The sequence below is a fragment of the Haliotis asinina genome, chromosome 8 (assembly GCF_037392515.1).
Source record: "Haliotis asinina isolate JCU_RB_2024 chromosome 8, JCU_Hal_asi_v2, whole genome shotgun sequence".
Taxonomy (NCBI): domain Eukaryota; kingdom Metazoa; phylum Mollusca; class Gastropoda; order Lepetellida; family Haliotidae; genus Haliotis; species Haliotis asinina.
Genome location: NC_090287.1, coordinates 46,156,228 through 46,183,955, shown reverse-complemented (window position 1 = coordinate 46,183,955; position 27,728 = coordinate 46,156,228). Strand labels below are relative to the sequence as shown.

The 27,728-nt window shown below is 38.2% G+C and overlaps 1 protein-coding gene across 1 annotated transcript in view; it reads left to right on the top strand.

The window, feature by feature from the left end:
• LOC137295441 (unconventional myosin heavy chain 6-like) overlaps window positions 1–27,728 on the top strand; it is a 468,840-nt gene that overhangs the window by 365,957 nt on the left and 75,155 nt on the right. The window contains exon 34 of the mRNA XM_067826813.1: window positions 22,251–22,332. Coding sequence (XP_067682914.1) covers window positions 22,251–22,332 — 82 coding nt within the window. The remainder of the gene's footprint in view (window positions 1–22,250; window positions 22,333–27,728) is intronic.

The following is a 27,728-nucleotide window of genomic DNA, read 5'->3' as shown; positions in this document are numbered from 1 at the left end:
GTAAGCTGAGAAACAAACAATATACAATAAAACACAAAAGCATCAATCAAGCATCACCCCTTTTCATGATATGATAGTATGTAAACATTACTAGTTGTTCTATGTGCTTTGGAAAAACAAAAACTGAAATTGAAATTTGGTACCAATTTACCTGTAATCTGAGAGGAATACACAACTTGAAAGTGAACAACTGCAGTGTTGAAAAGCAAAGTCTCTATGACTTTGCCACCAATCTGATTGTCACACAGTTCTAAGATAATGATTGTTGTGATTATATGAGCCACAGCTAACTGACTGTTGACAAATATGAGAGGGTTATCTTCAGACAAGGACAAACTTTATGGATGAACACCTTCTTTATTCAGGTGAAGCAGCATTTTGATTAAGAAATACAGTTCATTCTACCACCATGTATTGTGTAATAAAGCACACTTTTGCCCTGAACTATTATAGTTAAAACACGAGGACGCTCCCGATCAGTACATTCAGAGGAAGCTCACAAGTCAAGCGACATTCCACTATTGCATTATGGGAATGTAAACATTGCCAACATTACTGTGTCTCTGTAAGATTTTGAGTCGAACTATGACACATTTTATCCGTCGGAAAACATTAACGTAATGTTTCCACAGTGATGTTGGCTGTGTGGTGCAACTACAAACCAAGAAACGGGACGCGACGAAGCAGTTTACTGTGGGAGGCTGTACAACTGACATCCATCGTGACGTCGGTTACATTGTGATGTAATGCAAAAAAGTTCGATTACGAGGGGGCAGACTGGAATGGTACAGCGAGGTCAACACATTGTGACGTAATGCAAAAAGTGCACATTATCGTCAGATAAAGTATTGTCTGCACCTTTGATCTTTCGCCGAAGCATCTTAGAATACAGATTCTTGTATCATTGTCAACCAAGTATGAGCTAGTATGTGTGAGTGGTACATGTAGAAGCCAGTCAGGAGCATACAGAAGCCAGTGGGATCTACAGACCAGGAGACTTGGGACATTTTTATACAAGCACTTGGGGTACCGTAACAATGTAATGACAAGGGATACATGTACAAGCCAGTGACACTTGTTGGGTGTACAGAGCAGAAGAGTTAAAACATGTTTATACTAGTAATACAGGCACTTAGGGTTAGTTGATGAGTTTGTGATAAGCTGAGCATTGAAATATCATTGATCTCTGTTGATAAGTGGTTGGTGTCGTTTGATGTAGATGGCTTTTGGTGAAGTCAGGTTGGTTAAGTGACAGTATTGTGTATTCTGTCCACTTGATTTGGTGATTAGGGTTGGACTGAATGTGTTCTGATATAATTGATTTGTTGTTGGATTTGTTTGTTGACACCTGGTGCTCTTTCACTTTGGTGTTGATAGGCCTGGATGTTTCACCAATACATGATTGTCCACAGTTATCATCAGTTTTGTAAACCACACCCTTGGGATACGATTTTCTGTTATTTGAGTGGTTATGCCCGTTGACCTGTACAAGGCTTTTTAGAGTTTGTGAAGTGAAGAATGTTTATCTATTCCAACTTGTTACTCCAGGAGTCTGCTGATCTGGTGTGAAATCTTGCCAGTTTAGGGGATGGAGATTATTATCGGTGCTGGCTTTGTGACTAATTTGGGTCGATAATCATTGTGGCCAGTAACACTTCTTTGAGATGGTTTATTTCCTCTGGAAGATTAGTGTCACTGGCATTTAAATACATGTCATCACATTGTTATTTTATGTCCCAATAAAGTTATTGTTGTTATTTTTTATTATTTACTTTATATGTACACCTTGACAAAAGTATTTCTGCACCTTGTTTTTTTGAGCAATGACATTTTATTGTGGAGTATGGAAACACAATGCTGCCAATTGATTCAAATGGTAATGCATTGTGTAAAGAGTGTGTGGGACAACAACCTTCTCCAAGATCTCCCTCTGATATCTGTGGACAGTACCTTTACCCTTCACAGTAAGCACCATAATTGACCCACCACAAAATGGAACCTGCTCTAGAATGCTTTTCTATGCAAATGCCTTGTTTCTACAATGCTGTACACATGCTCTGCCATTGACCATGTACAGAAGGAAATGACTTGTGTCAGACCAGTGAACCTTTCTCGAGGATGACAGGTTCCAGCCACAACATGCTCTACACGAAGCTAAACATGCAGCTTTGTGTCTATCCTGTGAACAGGGTTTGTCTTAATGCTCTTCTAGCATGATATCCTGCAGCTTTCAGTTGGTCTCTGACCATCTTGTGCGAAAATTGCTGATTGGGTAACCAGTCCCTTTTCAACACCATACTTGTAGCAAATGGATTACGGTGTACGTTTCATCAGAATTTCATCTTCTCTGGCAGATGTGCACTGGGGTTTACCTGACCATTGTCTGTCCCTTACATCTTCTGTTTGTTGATATGACCCTGTCTTATCTGTTATATACTTGCTTGACTACAATACAAGAATCTGTACTGAAACGTTGCTTCACCTGATTTAAGAAGTTGTTCATCCACAAAGTTTTGTCCTTATCTGATTCACCAACTTCTAAACATGCCACTAAAAGAAGGAGGGTTATCTTGTTGTTCCAAACTGTGTTAACTTTTAGCTGGATGTTAACGTGATGTTAAGTTAACAGACTTCAGGACCAACTTTTTTAAGGTGTCGTTAACTTGCAAAGTGGTGTTCATGGCTAATGCTGCTTTCATGATGCCACTTCCAAGAAGAAAGGATAGGATGTATCGTGGACTGGACAATAATATTGGGAATCATTCTTACAATGAGTTACATATGAAACTGAATAATGGTTCCAATATTGAATATTGCACATTATGGGATCTGAAATACATTTTGCATGATGAATACATTTCACCTTTTAACTCTTGTTTAAATGTTTAAGATTGGTTTATTTTTCAACTTATTCCATCTCATAATTTGCCTTTCTCTTTCTCATGCTTTGATGCTGACTGGAACGAATGAGAATTTTTCATCTCTTGTCCATACGCTCATGTTCCACAGTCTGCTATCCTTATAGGACAGGTCCCTAGTCAAAACTATACTGAGCATGCAGCACGCTCCCCTGTCTACCCAAGTAACTACATCAGATAGATCATTCGTCAAACTGTTGCACTACTGTGTGGATGTATTGAGAGGATTCTGAGTTTTCCTTACAAGTTAGCATGAAAAATATATTCTAGGTAGTTGACCTCAAGTAGTGTAATTATTATTGTAAACAATAATTTCTTTCTTAGATCCCCACGCTGTTGGATGTCTACGTGTTAAGTACAGATATTTTTGCTTTTGTTGGGTTGAGTCACCATCCCATGCAGGATTCAAACGTACACCTAAATGGCAGTTTGTGATGAGATGTCTACTCGTCAGTCCATCTCATCAAACTGCTCTGTGTTGCCATCTGACTCTTACAGCTGATCTTTATCGTCAAATCTCCGAACTGATTCACCAAACCAAATTGGTTTTCCACACCATTTGGATTTACAAGGTTGAACTTTTGCGCCACGGCATATCGACTCAAATCGCCATATATGACTTTTTCTTATTGCCGAAACAACTCACATCATGGAATCAATTCTCCACAATGAAACCCTCCGCCTAGCTTTGATGGCACTCTTCATCGAAACAATTTACCTCACTGAACCAATTCACCTCAGCCTCAACATTTCACCTCTGTCAAAAGGGTTCATTTGATCATTCTAGATGTTTCCTTTGGCTGAGATCATTTAAATGTTTACCAAACTACTTCAGATCACAATCCCAATCCGGGGACGAGATTTTCATAGCTCTCGTAAGTTAATGTTAATGTATGTCACTTACGCCTATCGTAATGCTAAGAGAACTTTGAAAATCTGGGCCCAGATCACATCGCTGATCCAGATCAAATCAGTGTCCTGAAGCAGATCACTAAGATGAACAGATTTACCCAGCCCAAATTGGTTCATCTGTTCCATCACATCACTGAACAGTCCTCGGACTCGGCGTACCAATTCCATTGATTCAGTGAATCACCACTGCGGTCTCTTGCTTTTTCCAACTCGGCGGAAATCTTTCCAGCCTGCTGGTCAGAACCTACCCTCATTGTGTCTGTGATGTCCTCCCAAGACACTTTACCCACATAGAACCTTGTCTTGGTTTTCATGGTTCAGGCTATGCCTGTCACCTTTCATATGCAGGAAGTGTTTGGGTTGATTCAACACACATAGTGCTTGATTTGTCAACCACCTACAGCTGACTAAAGCAAGATACTAGGTGTTCTAGTTATTACTTTCAACATGAAGGATCAGGACTTGTCAACACTGGGTTTTTACATCCTCATACTCAAACTTTGCAATAATAAGGATCTTGTTCACATTTATATGCACTTTATGCTTAACAACAATATTATGTTCAACAACAACGTTATGATAATAATATAAATCCCAGTGTACTGATATGTGACAAATGTGATTTTAATTTTACACAGGATGAATTACATTTTCTACTTGTGTGTCCATTCTATTCTGAACACAGAAAATTGTATTTATGTTGTTATTACCATACATTTCCATCAAGATTAAACTTTAAACAGCTTTTAACAACAAATGCACATCTATTGAAGTCCATTGCAGTATTTCTTAAGCTGTACTTACCTGTATGAAATGAACTAATTAGACTATATTTTTCTGCCCATCCATACAACTTTGTCCTCTACATGTTTGTACTCTTGGCCATGTGGCCTCAAATACTGAACAGCAAAAGAAATGCAAGTCTGACTTTTTGTTAAGTTTTTAAATGGAACGCAACCGATATTATGTCTAACTATTTATTCTATAGACAACAATGTCAGTTGAAAATTGATGTTGACATTGGGGAAAGAGATGGCCATGGAAGAACAGAACATTAATGTTGTTCTGAGCCAGATAATTCATCCACACTCTTGCTGTGTGAGGACTATTAACATCATTGGCATGTCAAAATTGGTCCCATGTATGGCTGTCAGCAGTGGATTCCAGCAGCCCAACAACGACGCCTAATTGTATCGTTGGACGCTGCTCCCTTTTACTCATGAACTAAGGCTGCTATTACCTGCTATTACTGTTGGCATTTGTCAAGGCATTGTTTATGTGGCATGTGTACTTTTCAATACTGAACTATTTTGGGTTTTTTTCCGTATAGACTTAAAATTGCATAACATCATCTCATCTCGCATCACTTGAATGTTTCATAAACATGAACACTTACTTTTAAGAGGTGTAATTTTTGTGAAAATTTGGTTTCTTTTGCTCTTCAGTTCATGTATACATGTTATTCATGAAGTTACATTCACTTGCTCAGAAACAGCTCGTCAGCTTTTAGGCACATAAATTTCATACAATGCATTAATGCAGTGTCAATAATAAAAAAAGGTAATGCTGAAATTTTGTATAGTGCTAAATCCAACCAATAAGTGGATCTTCAAAGCACTACAAAGTAATGTGTGAGTAGAGTTAATAGTATCATGAAAAGAGTTGTGTTCTGAGGTGTGATTTGAAATTGGCGAAAGATTTCGGGCGAAGGGCAGTTCATTCCTCAATGATCAAGCGCAAACACTAAAAGAATACATTCCAGTATATAGGAAGGTCATCCATGTTCGGTGGTTTAAACCAGACCTTTTTATTTGTCATGTAAAACAGCCATTAATATATCTGTAAGCAGCGATGTAGAACTCCATGGTCCTTTTTGGGCTTTATCCCTCCTAGAGTTCTAGATAAGCCATTACGGACTTCTTGAATTTGCCATTTTACTTTTTCACTAGTTTTGAAATGATTATAATTTCAGCATTCAAATTTTGGATTTGAGAAACACTATGTTTTGTTACAACTGGAAATCTGTAAAAAGAAGTAGAAAATATTTTATCACTTCCAATAACATTCTGTAGCAGAGTGAATTCTACAATTCCAACCAGACATTCCAGTGACAGACCATTTGACATGGTTCAAGAGCATGTGCCTAATAATCACTACCAAATAGTGCACTATTATGGCTGTATGTTTCATTGCAACTAAGTCACTTATATTAGCTGTTTGGATAATATTACCTCAGGTTTTGACATGTAAATGCTTCAAATCAAAATACTGAAGTTAAAGTGTCTGCAGGAAGTTCTATGAGTTTAGATGAATTTCTTACAAAACTTGTTTCTTTAGAATTAAAGATATCACTTGGGAAAAAGAATTCCAAAGCAGTAAAACCCTTTGTCCAAACAATCAGTGAACAGAAAATTTTGTGAACTTAGATGAAAAGATGCAAGGTGTGCTATGATTCACATTATATGAATTTAAACATAAGTGTGTCTTAGTCAACAAAACAAATGTTGCCCCTGATTGATTTCAAGAATAAAAAAATTATCAAAATAATAATATGCACGAGATCCTCATGCTTTTAAATACTGCTAACAGGAGCATTTAAGCTATTTCATGGATGCCTCCTAATATGTCAAATATTGAACTTCAGTGCTAAGAATACCCAACATTGACTGTTCTCAGAAACAGATTAAATTGGAAGATAAAGCTACTCTGTTTTGAATGAATTTTGTAGTCCTTTGTCATTGAGTGTAGACTGCTATATAGAAATTAACAACCGAGCGCATTATCTGTTTCTCTCACGCTGTCGAAACTGAACATGTGAATCCACAGCTTGTAATGTGTTTCTATAGTCAGTGTCTGCAAGCATTGCACTGCTTCTTTCATGCTGTTGCCAACAAACCTGTAAATACAGAGCAAGAAAATGTATGGGATTACATACCTGATAAAACACTGGGAAACAGATCACGCATAAACTTCTTTGAGTGGCATGTTTAGAAGTAGGTGAATCAGATGAGGACAAACTTTATGGAGCAATAGCTGTTAAATTCAGATGATGCAATGTTTCAATACAGATTCTTGAATCATTGTCTAGCAAGAATATTTATCTGTATCGAAACATCACATCATCCAATTATAGGAGTTGTTCATCATACTTGCTTGAAAGAGATACAAGAATTTGTATTGAACTATTGTATCATCTGAATAAAGAAATTGTTCATCCACTAAGTTTGTTGTTATCAGGTCACATATATTGTTTTCAAAATCCAAAATCAGAACTGAAAAAGACTCAATTGTAACCCAAAGTACATCGCTAAATGGTCATCAGAAAGTAGGGGTTATTGGTTGATTTTACTAAGGCTTCCTTTAGCTATCATAATTAGTGCCGACAGTCATATGCAAAGGTATGTATCTAGCCATCAAACTTTTCATGGCTTCTTATAAGTGTACCATTTTGATACTTTTGAACCTACCTGACCCAGAAGTTACAGGCTCGATAAGTAAGTAACTGCCATTTCCATCACTTATTGTTACTGTCAAAATCATAGCCGTCCATATGCCAAATAGGGCTGTGTATTGCACTGAGATTTTGTATTGCGATATATTGTGAAAGAACAACTATTGGGATATGTCAGTTTTGTAACTTCCTTTTACCTCAAATTGAATCACAGGATATGTGACCATTGTGCATTGCTTTAGCTTCTTTCAAAGCATAAAAGGGAAAAAAAAATCCAGAATATTCCTCTATTTATGTTTTCATTTTGAAAAGTAAACCTTGCAGAGATCGACACTCATGAGAAAGTTTAACTGATCCTCTGGGCTAGTCAATTTTCTATGTCACTAGTCCTTTCTAAAAAATACCAACCGACCACATTGTTCTGAAAAAAATGTCTAAAAAGTCTTCCTTTTGTAACTGCTTTCCAAAGGAAAATTAACACTAATAATTGTATGATTTCTCATTTCATATATATGACAAATTCAACTGAAACGAGCTTACATCATGCCCTCCATCAACCCACCCATACTGTGTATATACTTTAACTTCTTTTAATTGCAATGGATGTTGAATTTCAAATAATTTGAAGAGTCTGAGCTACTGTGCACATCTGTATTACTCAAGAAACATTTAATGGGCTATCTTTTTGAATTTATCTTCCCGTTACTAATCCACAAGATGCGCTGATCCGGACGGTCCAACCTTAAACTGACAGCGCACATCGTATGCGCGATGTGAGCCATACTTGTTACTATTACACTTAGAGACAGTTAACCAATATAGCTGGGAACGTTCACGCTGGGGCATGGACAGTATATCCTTTCCCATTTACAATGATCTAGCAAGTGTTATGTCCTGAAATATTTATTCCGATTTTCTATGAAACACCTGGGATAGTCATGACTGCTTACATTGCTAGAATGTATAGAGAAATAGCATGTTGAAGCAAGGCGGTGGAATCAGCTGATCGCCATGTTTTGTCGGTTTGTTGACATTTTGCAATCGGTAATTTAAGTTTGGCACTAGATGTCTCAGTATCACACATTTAAAACTGCGGTGTATTTTCATTTATATGTACTCAAATCGCTTTAGTATTACAGGCGATGTGGCTGCATTCATGTAACTCACTGCAGAGCTGATGGGGTGTGTGAAATGAGAAACACAGAAAGTCATGGGAAAGATGGGATTGAGATTTTTGACAACACAGATATTTAGCAGGTAGAGAGAGAAGTGAGAAACAATGGTCACATATTTGTAAGATAACACTAACGGACGAATTATGTCAATCATCACCTACATGTAGCCGTGCAATTTGAAATACGATACACATGGGCATAACTAAAATCTGCTTTTTTATGTCTGTAAAGGTTTGTGGTGCGTGAAATATTAAATCACAGTATGGATAAATAATGCATAAAACACTGTAACTTTTTACTGCGTTTTAATTATCCTGAATTTTGGGTATAAATTAAAATGTTTTGCTTTTTTCCTAATATTTAATAAAAAGGAATAATATTAATATATTCATTTATTAAATATAATATTTCAGACACAGAAGAAGTAGTACTACTAGGATAAGTACATATTCAAGGGCACTTTCCAAATTCTGTCTTTTATTGCATAACTAAAAAATACATATAGTCATATTGATTATAAATTTCATTCTCTAGTATAATAAATGGCAGTTGCATTGTGTTGAATGGCAGTGTTAAAGCAACAAAGGTTTACATTTTACTCTTGTGTCTACATACAGCTTGACTTCACAATTATCAGATTATTATAATAGTCATGAAAAAGATGATATTGTATTTATAAGAGCTGACTCGTTATGTTTTGTTAAAATAAATTGATTTTTCAAATATTAACACAAATATGAATCTTTTCCCAGTTTACATTGTAGCTGCACTGTACAATGTTATATTTCTATCTGAGTTTTTGTATAATGATGCATGTGTACTTTAATTTGTAAAAATATAAATAAATGCATAAATGTATCTTCATTTAATAATATGGGGTTAAATTCGAATTATGTCATCAAAAACATATTTGATTTTAAACACATTTTCTTTGTTAATACCTGACAAACCTACATAGCCGAAATGTTTTTTAATAACTGTTGAATGAAAATCAGAAAATAAAGTTAAAGTTAGGTAAGGCGAAAGGGATATTTCAGCCTGCAATCCTGTCATTGAGTCCTTGCTCCTGGAACGTATGGAGCTCAAATATCCACTTTAATTCAAGAGATCTTCTGTTCTTCATAGTTGTCTCAGAGTCCGAGTTGTCTTTTAGTTGGGTGATGATTTGGAATTGTAAATCATTTTTGCCATTATGTTCCGAGTTGAAGTGAAGTGCGACGGGTTTGTCACACTTGTGCATGATATCAGCGTAGTTTTCTGTTAATCGGATTCTGAAACATCTTTTGGTGTCACCTACATATTGTTTTTAGCAGCGTTTGAAAGTGATGAGGTATACTACATTACGGGACTGGCAGATGTAGCTTTGTGTTTGCTTAATATTTTGCAGATATTGCAATTCGCTTTGTCGCACATATCATTGTCGAATTTGACTGTCTGTCCACTAATTTGTGGTAGTTGTGTGGGATAGGTCAAAGTGGCTTTGACTAAGTGATCCTGAAGAGTTTTATTATTGCGATAAGCAGCAATATGTGGTGAGAGGAAAGGGTTTAGGCAGATGTCTGAGCCACTAAGTAGGTGCCAGCGTTTTCTGCCAATGGCATTGAGTTCCATCTTCATGGTATTATAGTTACTAACTAGAACCATTCTGTTTTTTTCACGGTTCTTTCATGTGGGAGGATGAGAAAGAATTCCTATCCTTTAAGTCGCACCTGGTTTTGTTTTGTTGTATATATTTCTTTAGATACTCTCGCTTTTGGTAATACTTGATCAAGTTGAGGCTGTATTTTTCATATTCCTCAGGAGTTGAACAGATGCGTTTCAATTGTAGAAATTTGAGTGAAAGAACCTTTCATTTTAATATGTCTAGGGTGACAAGATGTATACAACAGTTATGAGTGCGTGTCGGTGGGTTTGCAATAAAGTTTGAACTCCAGTTTGTGGAGATCTTTATTGTATGAGACCCAGGTGTCAAGAAAAGCCACTCTGTTGTTTGAGAATTCAGCTGATTAATCAAGACGATTACTAAATTTTTTAGAGAGCAACTCACAACATTCCAAATCGGAATCACATGCCCAAACAAGGGTAGATTTAAAAAGCCTAATCAACCAACCTCATGCTGCCAATCCACACCGCAGCGCTTTGGAGGGGAATCCCCCACCAACAAGCTGTTCCACCATGACTTCACAGCATGAGAACACTCCTGTGACAGCACAGATAACACCACCACTGAGATTCTCTCTATAAAAAGGGACACGCACCTCCAGTATGTCCGTCTGACGAGTACACTTCGTACGAAATGTGTCACAAAGATACGCTTCAGCCGATCAGGCCCAGTGTAGTCACACATTTTAGTCACACATTTTGGTTTAAAGTTAAAGTTAGATAATATATGGTCTGTCATGCAAAATGTTTGTCAATATATTGTTATGAAAACAAGAAACACATATGTAATCCTGTATCATGCACGTCCTCTTGGGAGGTCAGAATTATATGTTGTTTGTTGAGACAAATCTCTGTAAATGACTATTTATATTAAGAACTTCATGTTGTGTTAATTTTTTGTAAGTGCAATAGGAGGGGTCTGGTCATCAATGGGCTTTGCGTTGTATATTTTTAAAAGGTGTTATATAGAAACTCTAATGGCCAGTGCCCCGTTGTTCAAAACAACCTTAGCTAAGATCAACCTTAAGCACCAAGGTTAGAGTTACGATCACCTTAAGAAAAAGATACGCCTGTTGCACAAAACAACCTTAGGGCAACCTTAACTTGGGCTCCAACCTTAGTCGTAACCTTAACCCGTGGATGCCGATTTTTTTTTTCAAGCGCTCATTTTCATAAGGTTTGAAAAGTGAACGTTGTACGAGAATTGCGCTAGCGTGGTCCTGGATCTATGTACGGCTATAAAATTACACAGAAATGTAGAATGTTTAATTTGAGAAATAGATACTTCTAAATGTTGTCCAAAACTTTTGTGTGCATTAAAAATCATTAAATTTCTCCGTTTTCATCGTGTACCAATAGAAGCACTCTGCTACGATTTTTTGAAATTTATCATCTTTACGAAAAGTGTGAGTGAAGAAAATACAGCCTAATGTCAGAACGACATAAGCGTATATGAAATGGATTTATGTGCTAATACACAACGTTATAAGCTCAATATTAAAACTGGCCCGCAATAAATGTCAAAAATGGATTCTCCTCTATGACGTCCACAGGGAGATGATGCACGCATAAAGATAAGGGGGCATAACTCCGCTATGCTTTACATCAGGTCAGTGTAACTAAGATCACATGGAGAGAATTTGCTGTGGATACGGACAGTATATTTTCGTAATGTTTTGTACACAGTGAACAAACCTATTACAATACAAAGTTCCAAATGTGAGCGGAGACTTTTTGGTAGTTTCACAGTTTGTAAGGAAAGATACCAATGTCACTACATGAGAAATCGATTTGGATGGCAATACATAATTTAGTTCTTAGATTCCCAAATTCTCCTGTTTGTGTAGATGTATTTTGATTAAGTTTGCATCACTATTAACGGAGTAGCAGACACATTTTCAAATGTAATGACATTATATAATAACATAACTGAAAATGATGCAACATTTTAGTTGACGTCATGGCATGTTTTGTGCATTTTGTGACGACACTGCTTTGTTCATTAGTATATATCTCACCTAATTTCCATTGAATATGTCAAAGGCCTCGGCTTCTATGCCAGAATTCAACACACTTTAGACCAAACGAAATAGTGTCCTGAATATATCAACAATTAGACGGTTTTACTACGTATCTTATTGTGAGCAACACGTGCACCTGCCTGGCATCAATTTAGCGTAAATGAATATTCATGTAGGATATAAACATTTATGATTATGTTATTTCTCTTCATAGGTATGTAATGAAAGGTAAAAAAGAGAGAACTATTAGATTGTGTACGTAATTTAAGGTTTGTCCAAATTAAGACATGACCTGTTATATATTCTTAAGCAGTTTTCATTTAAATATTGAGTTAGATATCCTAGTTGCTATCAAAATATGTTTCAAAACGTTTTTGACAAACTCGCACCTGGTCAAAACATGCAAATATACATCACAATACTGAAAGTGCAATCGGAATGATATGGACATTGTGTTTACTCTTGTTCAACCGACCTTCTCAAAGAAAGTGCCTAATATGTGCAACAATGTTGACGTGTGACATCACTACCCATGACCGATTAATCTTTCAAAATGGCGGCTTTGCTGACAAGGGTACATCGGATTTTGCGAGGACTCTTGCCTTGATTCAGGGATCTTTTGAACATAAATATGAGATGTAAGTAATCAGAATTATTTTGAGTATCTGCGTATTGTTATATGTTTTTATCGTTTACAATGTAAATGACGGAAGAAGCCAGAAATGCCGATAAGTACCGATAAGTTGATTTTGCGTCAGTCATGGCATCACGCTGCACAGAAACTTTGACAGTTGCTTATGAATCATTAAATGATTGCATTGTATATTTTTTTAACTTGCTATTTCTTGCTGCGATACTCTTCAACTTAATATTCTAGGCGTACTTGTACGCAATGATTACACGGCTGGATGCTGGAAAATTTCCGAAAATGCCACGTAGTGTAAAATCGGATTTTTTCTTTGTTTACATTTGAAACGCACAGTCTTTCGAGCACTGCATTCGTTCTCGTTCGTTTTATGTAGACAGTTGGTGTTGGTGAAAAAGACCATTTGTAATTTGATTCTATGATGTGTGGAGAATTCAATGATGCATTTGTCGCAGCAGACTATGAAGTATACGTGATATAATACGCGTCTCAATATCAGCCTTGTCGAAACGTGATTTTGTAAACACTAACCAATATGGTGGAAAGCTCACTTTGGCATTCGTGTAAGTGTATTTTCGAAAACATCCCAACCGTTTCTTGGTTCATCGGCGACGTTTCAGAATTATCATAATTGGTTTTCATGAAAACTTGATATCAATGATCATGCTTTTTTTGACATTCCCATTTCTGTACACTCTCTGCTTCCTCAAAATAAAAACTTTCGCCATATTCCCTGTCCAACCTTACTGGCGCTAAGGTTGGGTCGAACCAACCTTAGTTATCAACCTTAACTTAAGGTTAACCTTAGTTGAGGTTGTTTCGTGCAACGGGAGGCTAACCTTAGTAAAGGTCTAAGGTTGAAATCTTAGAGATAAGGTTGACCTTAGAGATAAGGTTGTTTTGAACAACGGAGCACAGGCTCGTACTACTGACCCAGGTTCTTTCCACTCTTTGTTGTGGGGTGAAGGACAACTTAACACAATGTAGCTTTAACAAAGAATATTTGTTATAATAACACAGTATAGATAATTGCACTTATAGGAACGTTAATGTTTTACACTATGAGTAGCACGAAAAGATCACACAGTAGCAGGTCAGTACACTATTCCCACATCTAATGCCAACGTGACTAAGATCTGCTGTAAAGAGAGTTCACAGCCAATACATCAGTCTGCCACAATGTCTCACAGTAAATATTCAAGAGTCATGTTTGGTGCCAACTTCAATGCTATGAAATAGGAACATGCATCACCAATTCTACATGTCACTTATAATGCCAACACGACCAGACTCTGTAGTAAACACTGACTGCTACAACCCAATGTGAGACAACTCACGACTGCTACAAACTGTATCACACTGATGCGAACTCAACTAGGTTCTGCAGTAAACATCTAACTGCTACAAGTCAATGTAGGACAACAACTCACGACTGCTACAAACTGTGTCACAACTGATGCTAACTCAGCCAAGTTCTGAAGTAAACATCTAACTGCTACAGTATAACAGAGGGGGTGAACGGTGTCTTACTCTCATGCCTACTCAACTAGATCATGTTATACTTGTGTGGTAGTTTAAGGTTGGATATAGTTCAATATGGGCTATTACTGTGTTCCTGGCTATGCTGATATGCAGAGCCACAACACAACCGGCAGGTTAGTGTGGTCTGCCTGGCATGTGCAGCCTATGCACTGCCTGTCTCTAGCCCTATAAAAGGAGTAGCTACATAGCACTCCTTGTCTTTAGTCCACTGGTCCACCAGAGGTGAGGACATTTATTTTAGTTGTTTGAGTCCTGGTGATCCAGACCAAGTAGATAAGTTTTTCTTAGTTTACCACAGGAAGTTAATATATTTATTTGTTTTTAGGCATAGGCTTTGAAATCAGAGCCATGTCTTCGTAGGATTTGGGGTCAACGTAGGTTGTTAGGTATAGGTTAGGTTAGGTGGTTAGGTTAGGTATAGATTAGGTTAGGTTGATGGGTGGGTAAGGATAGGTGCAGGAATTTTGTTATAAATAAATTATTGAGTTTCCTTTGTCTGTTTGTTCTGTTTTACCAGCAATGAGGCCTGATTCATAGAGCCTACTTGAAGTTGGTTAAGTTATTATCACCGCATAAAAAAAATACACAACGCAAGGTCCAAAACCAGAGAATAGCCAACTTCAGCTGTCACTGGGCAGAAAAGCCTATTACACTTGCAATGCACCATGTTGAAAAGAATATAGGTGCATAAAATCCTCTCGCAAAAACCCAACAAGATCGGACTCTACATGTGACTTTTACTTTCCTACTAGCTCTAACCTCTGCCGTTTTATAAATGAAACGGAATGCATGGAGTCACTACGCTGGCAGAAATTAATCCATTCACTCTGTTTGGACTAAACTACCTCTCCCAATTACAACTTTAATGTTAAACAAACATATTAAAAGGGGGTGGACAAAAAGGGTTTCGTTCTGATACAGAGCGTATAAAGTGGGGAGTTGTCACCTCCAACCCTCTACTGGTCATCATGAACTCATTACTGACAGGCCCAAGCGACTACCCGGATGACTAAAGTTATTCTATCAGTGATTGGCCCACAATACTGATACCTCTCCAATTACAGCGCTCCTAGTATACGCTCAACTGGATAGCTAAAACATGTGGCAATTAGCCACAACAGACGAATGGATGGACTGACTGACTGAACTAGGATATATCTGAAAAACACTCAACCCCGCAACCAGAATACACACGAGCTGCAACTCTCATTTGTATATGTAAATATTGATGCGTTACAGAAGCCGAAAAACCCTGTTTTACCACAGTAAGAAATGAATCAGTATATTCATATAACATAAAATGACTCACAACACTGAATGATGGACTTATTTTACAAGGGGTAAATATTTCATTGCCAAATATAATGACTGGTGTTTCTGATGCAACTGAATAACTGCTTGGATAATAGGCCTATAGCACTTCTATAAGTGTACATAAAAATATACAGTAGTGTCAGAATTTAAGACCAAAATGGATTCAGATAAGTGAGGAACAGCTGCTCAAAATGTAATTAATATATTTCTGACTAACTGTTCCATTCTATAAGGAATTTCTTCAATTGTCAGGGATGTGTAATAATCACAAATTGGCGGTATGACATTCCAGGGGATAGTTGTTGGTTGGAGGTGTATTTCTGAGTATCTCCAATTGTTTACAATGAGATCGGTGGTAGAATGGGACTATTTGTTGAATTTTAATGCAGCAATTGTTAATGAATTACTGATGGAAATAACATAGGGGTTGACAACGTATAAAAAGAATTGTCATTGATGCTTGCACTGCCTCTTGTTCTGTCGTAAGAAATGCCTTGACAATGTACCGATTTTTTATTGCATTTTCCCTCTTTATCTGTATTGTGTCAGTTCGTACTGCACTTGGAAATTAAACAAACAATGCCTTTCTAAACCCAAAATCAAAGTGAAATGTCTCAGTTGATTGCTTTTCGTTGTAAACGATTTTTTTTCAATGAAAGTGACCACAGCAACACGTTTGCTGGGTTCAGTCTTTGTTGTTGTCGCAGCGTACTTTGAGTCCAGAACCAGACTGGAAGCAAGAAGTTGGACCATCGCTTATATCATTTCAAAAGGAGAGTTATCTAAATTCTAAATTGTTAAGATGTTCATCATCACTGCGACCAGTTGTGATCATGTCGTCAAGTAAGCATTCTGTCATTGGTATGCCCTGTAGGACTTGATCTATAGCTTTCTGCCATGTAGCACGTGTTGAGGTTATTCCAAAAACAAGATCGTTGTATTGAAAGAGTCCTTAATAGGTGTTTATTGTTAGAAGTTCCTTGAAATCATCAACTTTCATCTGTGGGTAAGCGTTTCTCAAGTCAGTTTTGCTAAAGCATATTCCACCTGAAAGGCTTGTGAAGATATCATCAATCCTTGGTAGAAGAAACTGTTCTATTCTGATGTGAGGGTTCACAGTCACTTTAAAATCTCCACAGATTCTCACTTCTTGTGAACGTTTTACGACTGGAACGATGGGATTAGCCCATTCACTGGTAGATACTCTCGATAATATCCCTTCGGCTTCAAGTCTTTCCAACTCTGCTTCAGACTCGTGAAGGTCCCGGAGTAGAATAGGCCTTCAGCAACCCATGCTAGTCATAAAAGGCGACTGTGCTTGTCATACGAGGTGACTAACAGGATCGGGTGGTCAGGCTCATTGACTTGGTTGACACATGTTATCAGTTCCCAATTGCGCAGATTGATGCTCATGTTGCTGATCACTGGATTGTCTGGTCCAGACTCAGATTATTTACACACCGCCGCCATATAGCTGGAATATTGCTGAGTGCGCCGTAAAAATTAACTCACTCACTCACTCACTCTTTTTCTTCCCCCCCTCTATCTTTGTTCTGAAACTGTACAACTCTATTAGTTCCCACCTTGAAGTTCTCTTGTGTCCTTAGAAGCAGTTTCCATGGCAACAGCAATCGGCAGTGCTTTACTACAGTTAAGTCCATCTTCAGATAACAGATGTTTCTGAATGGATTCTGTATGAATTCCACATACAAAGCGATCTCGCAGTGCATCTTCGAGAAATACGCCAAACTTACATGTTCTAGACAGTTTCTTCAATTCTGCTTAATATTCAGACGCAGATTCTGTAGGTAGCTGATTTCTTGGAAAACGGAAATGTTCCGCTATCAGTAATGACTTAGGGTACAAGTGATTTCTCAAAAGTTCTATTAACTGTTCTAGACTTTTCTCAGCAAGTTTAGCCGGTGCAGTCAAATCTCGCAACAAGCTGTAAGTCTTCCCTCCTACCAAACTCAACAATGCAGTAACTCTTGTCTGGCGCAATTTCACTGAAGATAAAATACTCTTCTAATCTCTCACAGTAAATTGGCCAATCATCACTTGAATTGTCGAAATTTTCTAGAAAACATTTCCCTGCCATTTCTCCTAAGCAAAACAGTTCATATATATTTCCGACTATGAAATCCCAGTCTTTAATGCCAGTCTACCCAGAGCATGTGGTGTGCACACATGGGAGAGAAAAAAAAAGGCGGACAGCTGAATTCAAACTTTGTGAAATATTTACGAAATATTACCACCCGATACTGGTCTTGTGGTCCAATGGAGTTAATAGCTGGCTTGCATATTGGTAGTGTTCATCCTTGTCCCCACTTTAGTGTCCCCGGACTCAGGTTCCAACACAAATATACCAGTACTGACAACAGCGGCTCACAACACAACGGAACACTCTGGTGGCAGGGACGAGACAGTTTATATCTGGAACTGCAGTTACACGCATGTCCGGTAAAAGGGAGATAACTCGCTACACACATAGTTGGCATTCGTATTCACATACACAACAGTTATAATATGATATGAGCCTACGTTTATCAAGGAAAATCCACTCATGAACATTATTGCTACTACATGTCATAGACAATTTAGAATTCTTAGGTTTAATCCAACTGTTGATAAATACAAAAGGCAATTTTATCTGTTATTTAAATAATACAACTTCAACTTAAATAAGTTTATTTCCCCCAAAATTTACAAGTTTACACACTTGCAATTTCCTGATAAACCCCGCAGTTGACAAAAACTCCTGCTGTCTTAATCCATTTGTAAGATGTCATAATATCCCCTTGCCTATTTCTTTTGTCTTTTCAGCTTTACATAATCAGAAAATAATTACAAAAAGATAAATCAAAAGTTACGTATAGTCGCCTATTTTGCTCAGTAACATGACACAGCATTGGGAAATGACTCAGTTTTTTAAGCTCCATACAAATATTACTCCAGGAGATTCATTTGGTGGTGGTAATCATTCGAAAGCTTTGCTGATAATATCACAGGAACCTTGCCAGGAATATTTTCGCTGTTGTAAGAAACAATTTCATCGTTTTCTAAAGATGCTTTTTCGACACAGTCTTCTATAAGGTACAAATTGGTATTGGTACAAATCATGCACATAACCTAAGGCAGTCAAACATTTTACAGCAGTGGATACCTTCCTCATGAAAGACATATTTGAGGGAATTTGGGGGGTATTTTTTGCTATTCTGAACATGTTAATCAACAAATTGCCATATATATATTACCTGAATATATATATATATATGTGTGTGTGTGAATTATGGAAGTTATTGGATATACCATGCTCGATGGCAGCCAGTGACAAGTATTCTTCATGCAATTGTTTTCACATTAAACATCATGTCCGGGCATGAAAATAGATGCAGTGAAAATGGAGATGTCACATGACTTACATAACATGATCACACAAAAAGATGGAGATATTGACGTAGATGTACGTTTGACAACTTTTATGAAAATGTATGATTTTATTCATTAACTTCTTAAATTTTAATGATTTCCTCAAAACATTGGTACTTTGCTATTTGACAACTTTATATAAAGTGGACCCATTGCTAATCATTGCCACAACATATTACTTGAATATACATTCATATCTTTCCTTTCACCATTAAAATTTAGGTGGTATGTGGGTGTAAGTCTTTCCTGGAGTGTTTAATGGGTTAAAATTGAACAAATAAATCTGTCAGTGTACCATATATCATAAACGTATCACAATACAATTATTTGCCGATGAGTCATCTTTAGTCTTACCTTCTCATTATCCTCTATTCATTGAAAGAGAAATGAATTCAAACTGGGAAAGGCTGCAGGCTTGGGCAAAGTGGTGGCTTATAACATTATTTTCAGTTATTTTCTCTGTGCATAAGAATGTTGAGGTACTTAACGTCAACGGGGTCGTGTCAAAACAGTTGATAGTCATAAACATTTGGTATTTACATTTTCAAAAGATTGTACATGGTCAAACCACTTTGATAATACAGTAAATACAACTTGAAAAATTATATCTTTTCTACATAACGTCAAATTGTTGTTACCGCACTCTGTTTTGAATAGAATTTATGTAATGTTCATAAGACCCCCTGTCGAATATGCGTGTGAAGTGTGGGATGGATGTGCTCAATATCAATTGAACTGCAATTAAAACCAGCAAGAATTGTAACAGGGTTCCCCAATATACTCATCATGAACATCTGTGTTATGAAACTGGTTGGGAATCTTTAGCAGAATGTAGGAGAAAGCGAAAACTTTGGCTTTTTATCCCCCAGCATGTAATGCAGGGAGATTTAGTCGACGCCTTGTCCCTGTGTAATAATTTTGTTTCCAGAGCAGAACTCAAAAACCATTGAATATTTTTAGACCAAAATTGATAAATATAATAATCTTAAATGTTTACCTACATGTATTTGCTATTTACTGATTTATGGCTTTTTTTTTTGTTGTTTTTATCCATGGAATGTTTTGGTCTTAGTCTAAAGGTGGGTTAGGCCTCGTTTTCGGAGCATAGCTCAAAAACCATTCAATATCTTTCTGCAAAACTTGGTAGATACATCAGTCAGAACCTAAAGTGGTGCCTGTTGCTATTTGCGTTTTTTTTTTTTGTGGTTTATTATTTTCTCGGTTTCCATGGAAATGTTTCGGACATCGTCCCAACATGGAGGGATGGGCTTCATTTCTGGAGCAGAACTCAAAAACTTCTTAATATCTGTCTGCAAAACTTGGAAGATGTGTAAGGCAGACCCCAAAGTGGTATTTGCTATTTACAGATTTTGGTGATATGTCATTTTCTCATTTTCTTTTGGAATGATTTGGACCTAGTCTCAAAAGGATGAATGAGCTACGTTTCTGAAGCACAACTCAAAGACTTCTTAATTCTTAATATCTTTCAGCCTTTTGCTATTTACAGAGTTTTGGCATTATAATTTTTGCTGGTTTCCGTGGAAACAATTCGGACTTAATCTCAAAATGGAGGGATGGGCTTTATTTCTGCAGCCTAACTCAAAAACCATTCAATATTTTTCTGCAAAATTTGGTAGATATATCAGTCAGAACCTAAAGTGTGGTGCCTTTTGCTATTTACAGGTTTCTGTGATTTCTTATTTTCTCGGTTTCCATGGAAACATTTCAGACTTAGTCTCAAAATGGAAGGATGGGCTTCATTTCCGGAGCAGAACTTGAAAACTTTTTAATATCTTTCTGCAAAACTTGGCAGATGTGTGGGGTAAAAGTGGGATCTTCTGATGACTTGTCTCATGAATAAAACATGTTTAAAAAAAAATCTAATTGTTACAATTTCGTATTGCAGTATACTGGTAATACCTTGCAGCCCTAATGCCAAAGTGCATTTGGGATGGTTGAAATATAACTGAAGCATGCAAGGCGGTGTTTCTTACAATTTCCTACTTACTCTTGGTCAGTTAGGTTCATAAGTATAGAAACTATGAGTCTATTCTGACATTTAAAATGCATCCACCTGTAACCATGACAATTACCAGATGTGTCACACTGTTGCAAAATGAACAAAGCCACATCCTTGATGTCAGAATGGCCTTTTCTCTTGTGAAATTTTGGTTTGGACCAAACCGTTTTCAGTGTTCATGTACTTTTAATCATGCCATGATATTGTGCAAGAAAGCATAGATAATCCTAAGGAAAATACGTAGAGATGATATTGTTTTTGCTTTGCTCCATTGACATCTTCCACAGTTCATGTACAGAGAATTTCAAAATGCATGTAATGAACGAAGAACATTTCATTTAAGTACAAGTTTTCTTGAATTTTCAAGATGGGATGTTGACATTCTAAGAAACTTAGTTGAATTTTCAAGGTAGAGTGTTTAAGTTGTAAGATGCAGAGTTGAAGTTAAATTTTTGAGATGAAAGGTGCTGATAATAGTATGCTTGGCTTTCAGTTGCTTCCATAGATAAGTACAGTCAGGCCGCGATAATCCGGACACTTCTGTTTTACATAAAAAATGTTCGGATAGTGAAACGTATGGACTTCTGAAGCAAACACCACTTCAGTAGAGTTACTTCCCTTGACATACTGAGAACATGTATCAAATAACTTTATTACAGTTTGTAGACATAACAACTTGAATATTAATGTAACAATCAATCAATGCAATGTCTGGATAGATTATTCATAGTATTACACATACCAATCACTCACTTGTGTTGAAAGAAATCTCCAATTACAGTCCGTTTGGAGAGTGGCTTGAAAGATGCACACATGCTGACCGTTTTTGTCATCTCCAACACACACAATTTATCATAGAGTCCATATAGGCTCTCATTTGGCTGACAGTAAGAGGTGGTATCGGTTCGGGCTCATCGTCAGAATCTTCTGGGTCTTTGTCAGCACTTGTGACCATAGATACAATTTCATCTGATGATAGCAAGGGTTAGTTTCTGCATCGTTGTCGATGTCAATGAAGTCATCAGCAATATCTCCGTTTTCATTGGGGAAACATTGGAGAAACTGACGAAGTTCTGACAAAGCCATGTCATCACTGCTGACACCACAAACCCTGATAATGCTGAAATTGGGTTTCATTACCTTTCTTGTACTTTTTACAGACGGCCTATAACTGAGCACATCTACTTCCTGAATGGTGAACATCGCATCATTGAGTTTGATTCTGCAGCAGTATGTGGAGAGGTAAGTTTTACTGGAGTGTTTCTTTAAATTTTAAACAACAGTGTGAGAAACTAATAATTGTCAGTAAACAGCTGTATAAATGTTACATAAAGAAACTAAAATCACTACTCCATTTAGTTCACCTTGATATCTTTTGAGAGTGCTTACAGCATTTAACATGGAATCCCATATTCTGAATTATTCAACACATTTGTCCAGATGCCACTGACAACAAAGTTTTGTTTTGAAAATAAAAAATGTGACGCTCCACAGCTGAGCACAATTCTGAATCATGTATTTTGTCAGTGTCGCGGGTCCTGGCCGCTTAGGAGTGGACTGAGGCGAAGTGGTGTTAAAGCCGTTTATTCTGTAAATATATACACCAGAGGAATATGATGTATGACCGAGGGGTGTTAGAACTAACCTCGGCCGTGGTGTTACATGAAGTGGCAAGTAATATTGAACAAAGGTTACCATGGATAATATCTTAACAATATCATATAATATTGCACATGAAGTGGCAATTGCAATATTGCACGAATGTTACCATTGATATTATGGTCTTTACAGTCTTTGATATTGCACGTTGACTATTATGAGCAAATGAAAAGAACCAGGCATCACTCACACTTACGTGCTGGTGCTAGTGCGATGCCTTATAGTAGATATATATTAGACATTATGAATGATATCGCGCACCCTTATGATAATGGCAAAGAAAGTTGACATAAAAGGTACATACCTGTAAATATATACACCAGAGGAAAATGATGTATGACCGAGGGGTGTTAGAACTAACCTCGGCCGTGGTGTGACATGAAGTGGCAAGTAGGAAGATGCCTACGTCACGGAACAGGTAACGCACGAGCGGACACAGGACAGGTAAAGCACGAGATGCTGCTGGTAATACAACCAGAGTTAGAGTGAGAGAAGAAGCACTCGTAAATGAGCAGAGAGGAATAAAGTAGGCGATACGTAATGTATTAGTAAATACATCCGGCAACATCCTCCCCTCCTCTGAGAAATGTTGTCCTCAATATTTAAATGCAACAACACATTCAAACTGAATAAACACAAACTTATACCACTACTTACACCTTGAGCGCACAAATGACTCATACAACTCATACAAAAATTCCAAATCCAAGGTACCAGCAGATGCTGTAAAATTTATCAACCAATGTATCCTCTTTAGCTGACGAAACAACAGGACGACCTGTAGAAGACGGATAAGCTTGAATACCAAAATTAGTGACCCAATCGCCACTCCTTAACCAAGCTGGTGGAACTCTGGTCCGGGTAGGCCTCCCCATTTCAGAATTCGGCAACGGCTCAGGATTCAGTGTGTCTTCAACTACAGGACCAGAAGCAGGTGTGTTGAGCCCTTGTTCAGCTGAAGCAGATGATTGTTCAACAGGGGTAGATGGAATTGCTGCACTGCATGATGTTGCAGGTGATTCTGTGACAGCTGGAGATGCATCTTGTAATCCATATACAGTTTCAGTTGTTTCCAACATAGAATCTCCAGTTCCTGTTCCATCTTGCGGTCCAAATGCAACAGAAGCATGTACTATGGATGCCTCTGTTATAGGAGCTCATGGTAGCATCACCATCATCTCGCCAACACTTTCTTCATCCGAATCATTCAGTTCTTGGAATTCCTTGTTTTGCAATTACATCGACTTTTTCGTTCCTGTTCTTCTGTTTGTCTGTGGCGCTAATGGTTTAACTGGAACTGACACAGTAGGGAGGAGCATGTTCCGATGCAAAGTCGTTCTTGAACCCTTGCCGTCTACCTGCCGCACAGTGAAGACTGGGATCTCTTCATTCGGTTGATTCACTACAGTGAATACTTCCCGTCCCCACTTGTTTGCAAGCTTGTGCTTTCCAGTGAGTCCAACTAACCGAATGAGAACTCGGTCACCACGTTGAAGAGCTGAGGTGTGCACCTTTGTATCATACCTCTGCTTATGTCGTCGTGCTGCCTTTTGGGCTTCCCTTGAGGCACTTTCATAAGCAAAGTTCAGTTGTTTCCTCAGATTAGACACATACTCTGTTGTAGTATGATCACCCCGAGAGGTGTCTATTCCCAGGAATGCATCAACTGGCAGTCGTGGATGTCGACCAAACATTAGGTAGAAAGGTGAAAATCCTGTGCTGTCATGTTTTGTGGCATTGTAAGCATGCACCAGCGGAGATATATAATTCATCCAATCAGCTTTCCTGTCATCCTCAAGAGTTCCAAGCATATCGAGAAGTGTCTGATTAATCGCTCACACATTCCATTACCTTGGGGATGATATGGTGTTGTTCGAGTTTTCTGTATTCTGGTGATATGACAAAGCTCTTTTATGATGTTGCCCACAAAATTTCTACCTTGATCGCTGTGTAGCTTGGCAGGGAATCCGTAATGTACTAGGAAATTTTCAAAAAGCACTATTGCTGTTGTCTTGGCAGATTGGTTCCTAGTGGGAATGGCAATGGCGTAACGTGTGAAATGATCAGTGATAACCAAAATGTTTCCAACACCTCTTTTAGATTCCTCCAATTGCAAGTAGTCCATGCAAACGAGATCCATCGGGCATGTTGTTTGAATGTTCACTAGTTCAGCAGATCGTTGTGAAATTGGAGATTACCTTCTAATACAATTTCCACAGTTCATGACGTAACTCTCCACATCCTCGTTCATTCCAGGCCAGTAAAACCTATTGCGGATTAAGTCGAGCGTCCGATCTCTGCCTTGATGTCCTAAGTTGTCATGAATTGCCTTGAGAACTATTTCCCTTTTATGTCTTGGAAGAATGACCTGATTAAGAAGTTCCTCCTTAACCTTGATGCGCCGATAGAGAACTCCATCATTCATAGTCAACTTGTCCCATTCCAGAAGCAGCTTTGCAACTAAAGGATTCTCAAGTGACCTCAACCTGGAAGTAAGCTTGTGACCTTTCATGAACAATTGTACAACTCTAGAGATGGTTTGGTCTTTGGATTGTTCTTTCTTCCAATTGTCGATGTTGGCGGACAAAGGCATAGATGGTTCCTCAGGTAAAACTGCATTCTCGTCAAACGACAGACTCTCAGCCTTGTTGCAGGTTGTAGTGTGCACATGACAAATGGCTCTAATGCTAGGGATATCCACGTTCCTGCATTCTTCTTGATAGTCAGATCGTCGAGATAAACCATCATCATCTTGGTTTCGTGCTCCCTGACGATAAGTAATCTTGAAGTCATACGCTGATAAAGCTGTCAGCCACCGATGACCAGTAGTATCAAGTTTTGCAGTCCCGAGGACGTACGTTAAAGGGTTGTTGTCCGTTTTCACTTCAAATTTGTTTCCGTAGAGATATTCGTGAAATTTGTCAGTGACAGCCCACTTGAGAGCTAGGAACTCCAGTTTATGTGCCGGGTAATTCTTCTCGCCTTTCCTAAGAGCTTGACTGGCATAAGCAATAACTCTCCATTTTCCTTGTTGTTTCTGATAAAGCACAGCCCCCAACCCATCTGCACTTGCATCCGTATGAACTTCAAATGGTTGAGTGTAATCGGCGTAGGCTAGAATCGGTGGTTCTGTCAAGTGTGATATCAAAGTTTCAAAGGCATGTTGGTGCTCCTCTAACCATGTCCACTCGTTCCTAGATGTAGTCTGTTTACGTTTCATCTTTGGCTGTCCAACGAGAAGATCATTCAGGGGTTTAGCTATCTTGGAAAAGTCCTTGACAAATCGACGATAGTACCCGGCAAAACCAAGAAATCGTCTTACATCATCTGTATTTTCTGGAACGGGCCAGGTCTTGAGTGCAGTTGTCTTTTCTGGATCTGTCTCTATGCCATTTACCGATACAATGTGTCATAGATACTTGATCCTTTCTCTGAACAGTTCACATTTAGATGGTTTCAGCTTGAGTCCATGATCTTTCAGTCGTTGAAACACTGCTTCCAACCTCTTTATGTGCTCTTCAAAAGTATCAGAGAATATGATTATGTCATCCAGATATATCAGACATTCTTTTAGATTTAGATCTCCCATACACCTTTCCGTCTATCTCTGAAATGTTGCTGTGCGTTTGTGAGACCAAACGGCATTCTGTTACATTCATAAAACCCTAACGGTCCTACAGAGAATGCAGTTTTCTCCTTGTCCTCTTCTTCAAGCTCTGCTTGCCAGTATCTAGCACCAGACAAACAATCCAGCGTCTCGTCAATCCTAGGAATGGCATATGAATCACGAACTGTCCGTCCATTAATTGCTCTCAGGTCAATGCAAAAGCGTAATGAGTTGTCATGTTTCCTTACCAGTACCACGTTAGATGAGTAAGGACTGTGTGACTCCCTGATAGCTCCACATGCAAGCATATCATGTAGATGTTCTCGAACTTCTTGAAACAACCCAGGGGGGATTCGATGATGTGGCTGTTTGAAAGGGGTGTCATCAGTCAGCTTGATAGAGTGCTTCACAGTGGTACAACATCCTAAGTCGGTGATACTTGAAGACATGATAGAGTCCCAATGCTGTAGCACCTTGGAAACCTGCTGCTTCTGGGTATCATCAAGAGGACTTTCTGACAAATCGAACTTACAATTGCCACCTGGAGGAATGTCCTGTGATGCTTGAGTAGGGTCGTCTGAAGGTGCATCAATGGGTACCTGGGTAACGACACGGACCTTCTGTAGCTGACAGAGTTTAGCTTTAGGGGGAATGGTAATAACTCTGGTGGATAAGTTGCAGCATCTAACTGGAATCCTAGATGTGTTACCATGTTTACCAACCTCTACCACTCGTGGACATATAGAAGGACCAGTCTGTAAATCCAAATTAGCTTCTAGATGTTCAGTGACAGCAGTGTAACTTCCAGGTAGGTGGCGTACCAGACCAGTGATAGTGATCATCTGATTAGGTTGCAGAGTTATAGGCTTGTTCCTAGTTGACTTGACTGTACCCAATACTCCCTCATGACAGATGGAATTCAGAGCTGTTGTCCACTCCTTTGGTACGTCCTTAGATGTACCTAGCGAAACAGTTTTCAGGCGCTTGAGGACATTCTTTCCAATGCAAAGTGGAACTCTTCTGTTGTACTCTGTGTCCTTTGTGATCAGTATCGGTATCAAATATTCAATATCATAAATTGGAAGATAGATAGGAGCCTCAATATAACCTGTGTATGGGATCAAGTTGTCTCCAGCACCTATGATGTCAAGTTCAAACTCTGTTAAAGATTTACGTTCCAAATCAGCAAGTGTAGACTGGTAGTATGCTTCACTTACAGAGGTTATCATGGAACCTGAATCCAGAAGAGCAAGACAATCAAATCCAGCAATAGCAACCATAGCTTCATTAGCATTTCCTATCATCCTGTCTCTAAGATCAGTTTCATCATTAGGGCTGTGCTCTCTCTCGGCCTCTGCTTGCCCTGCAGTAC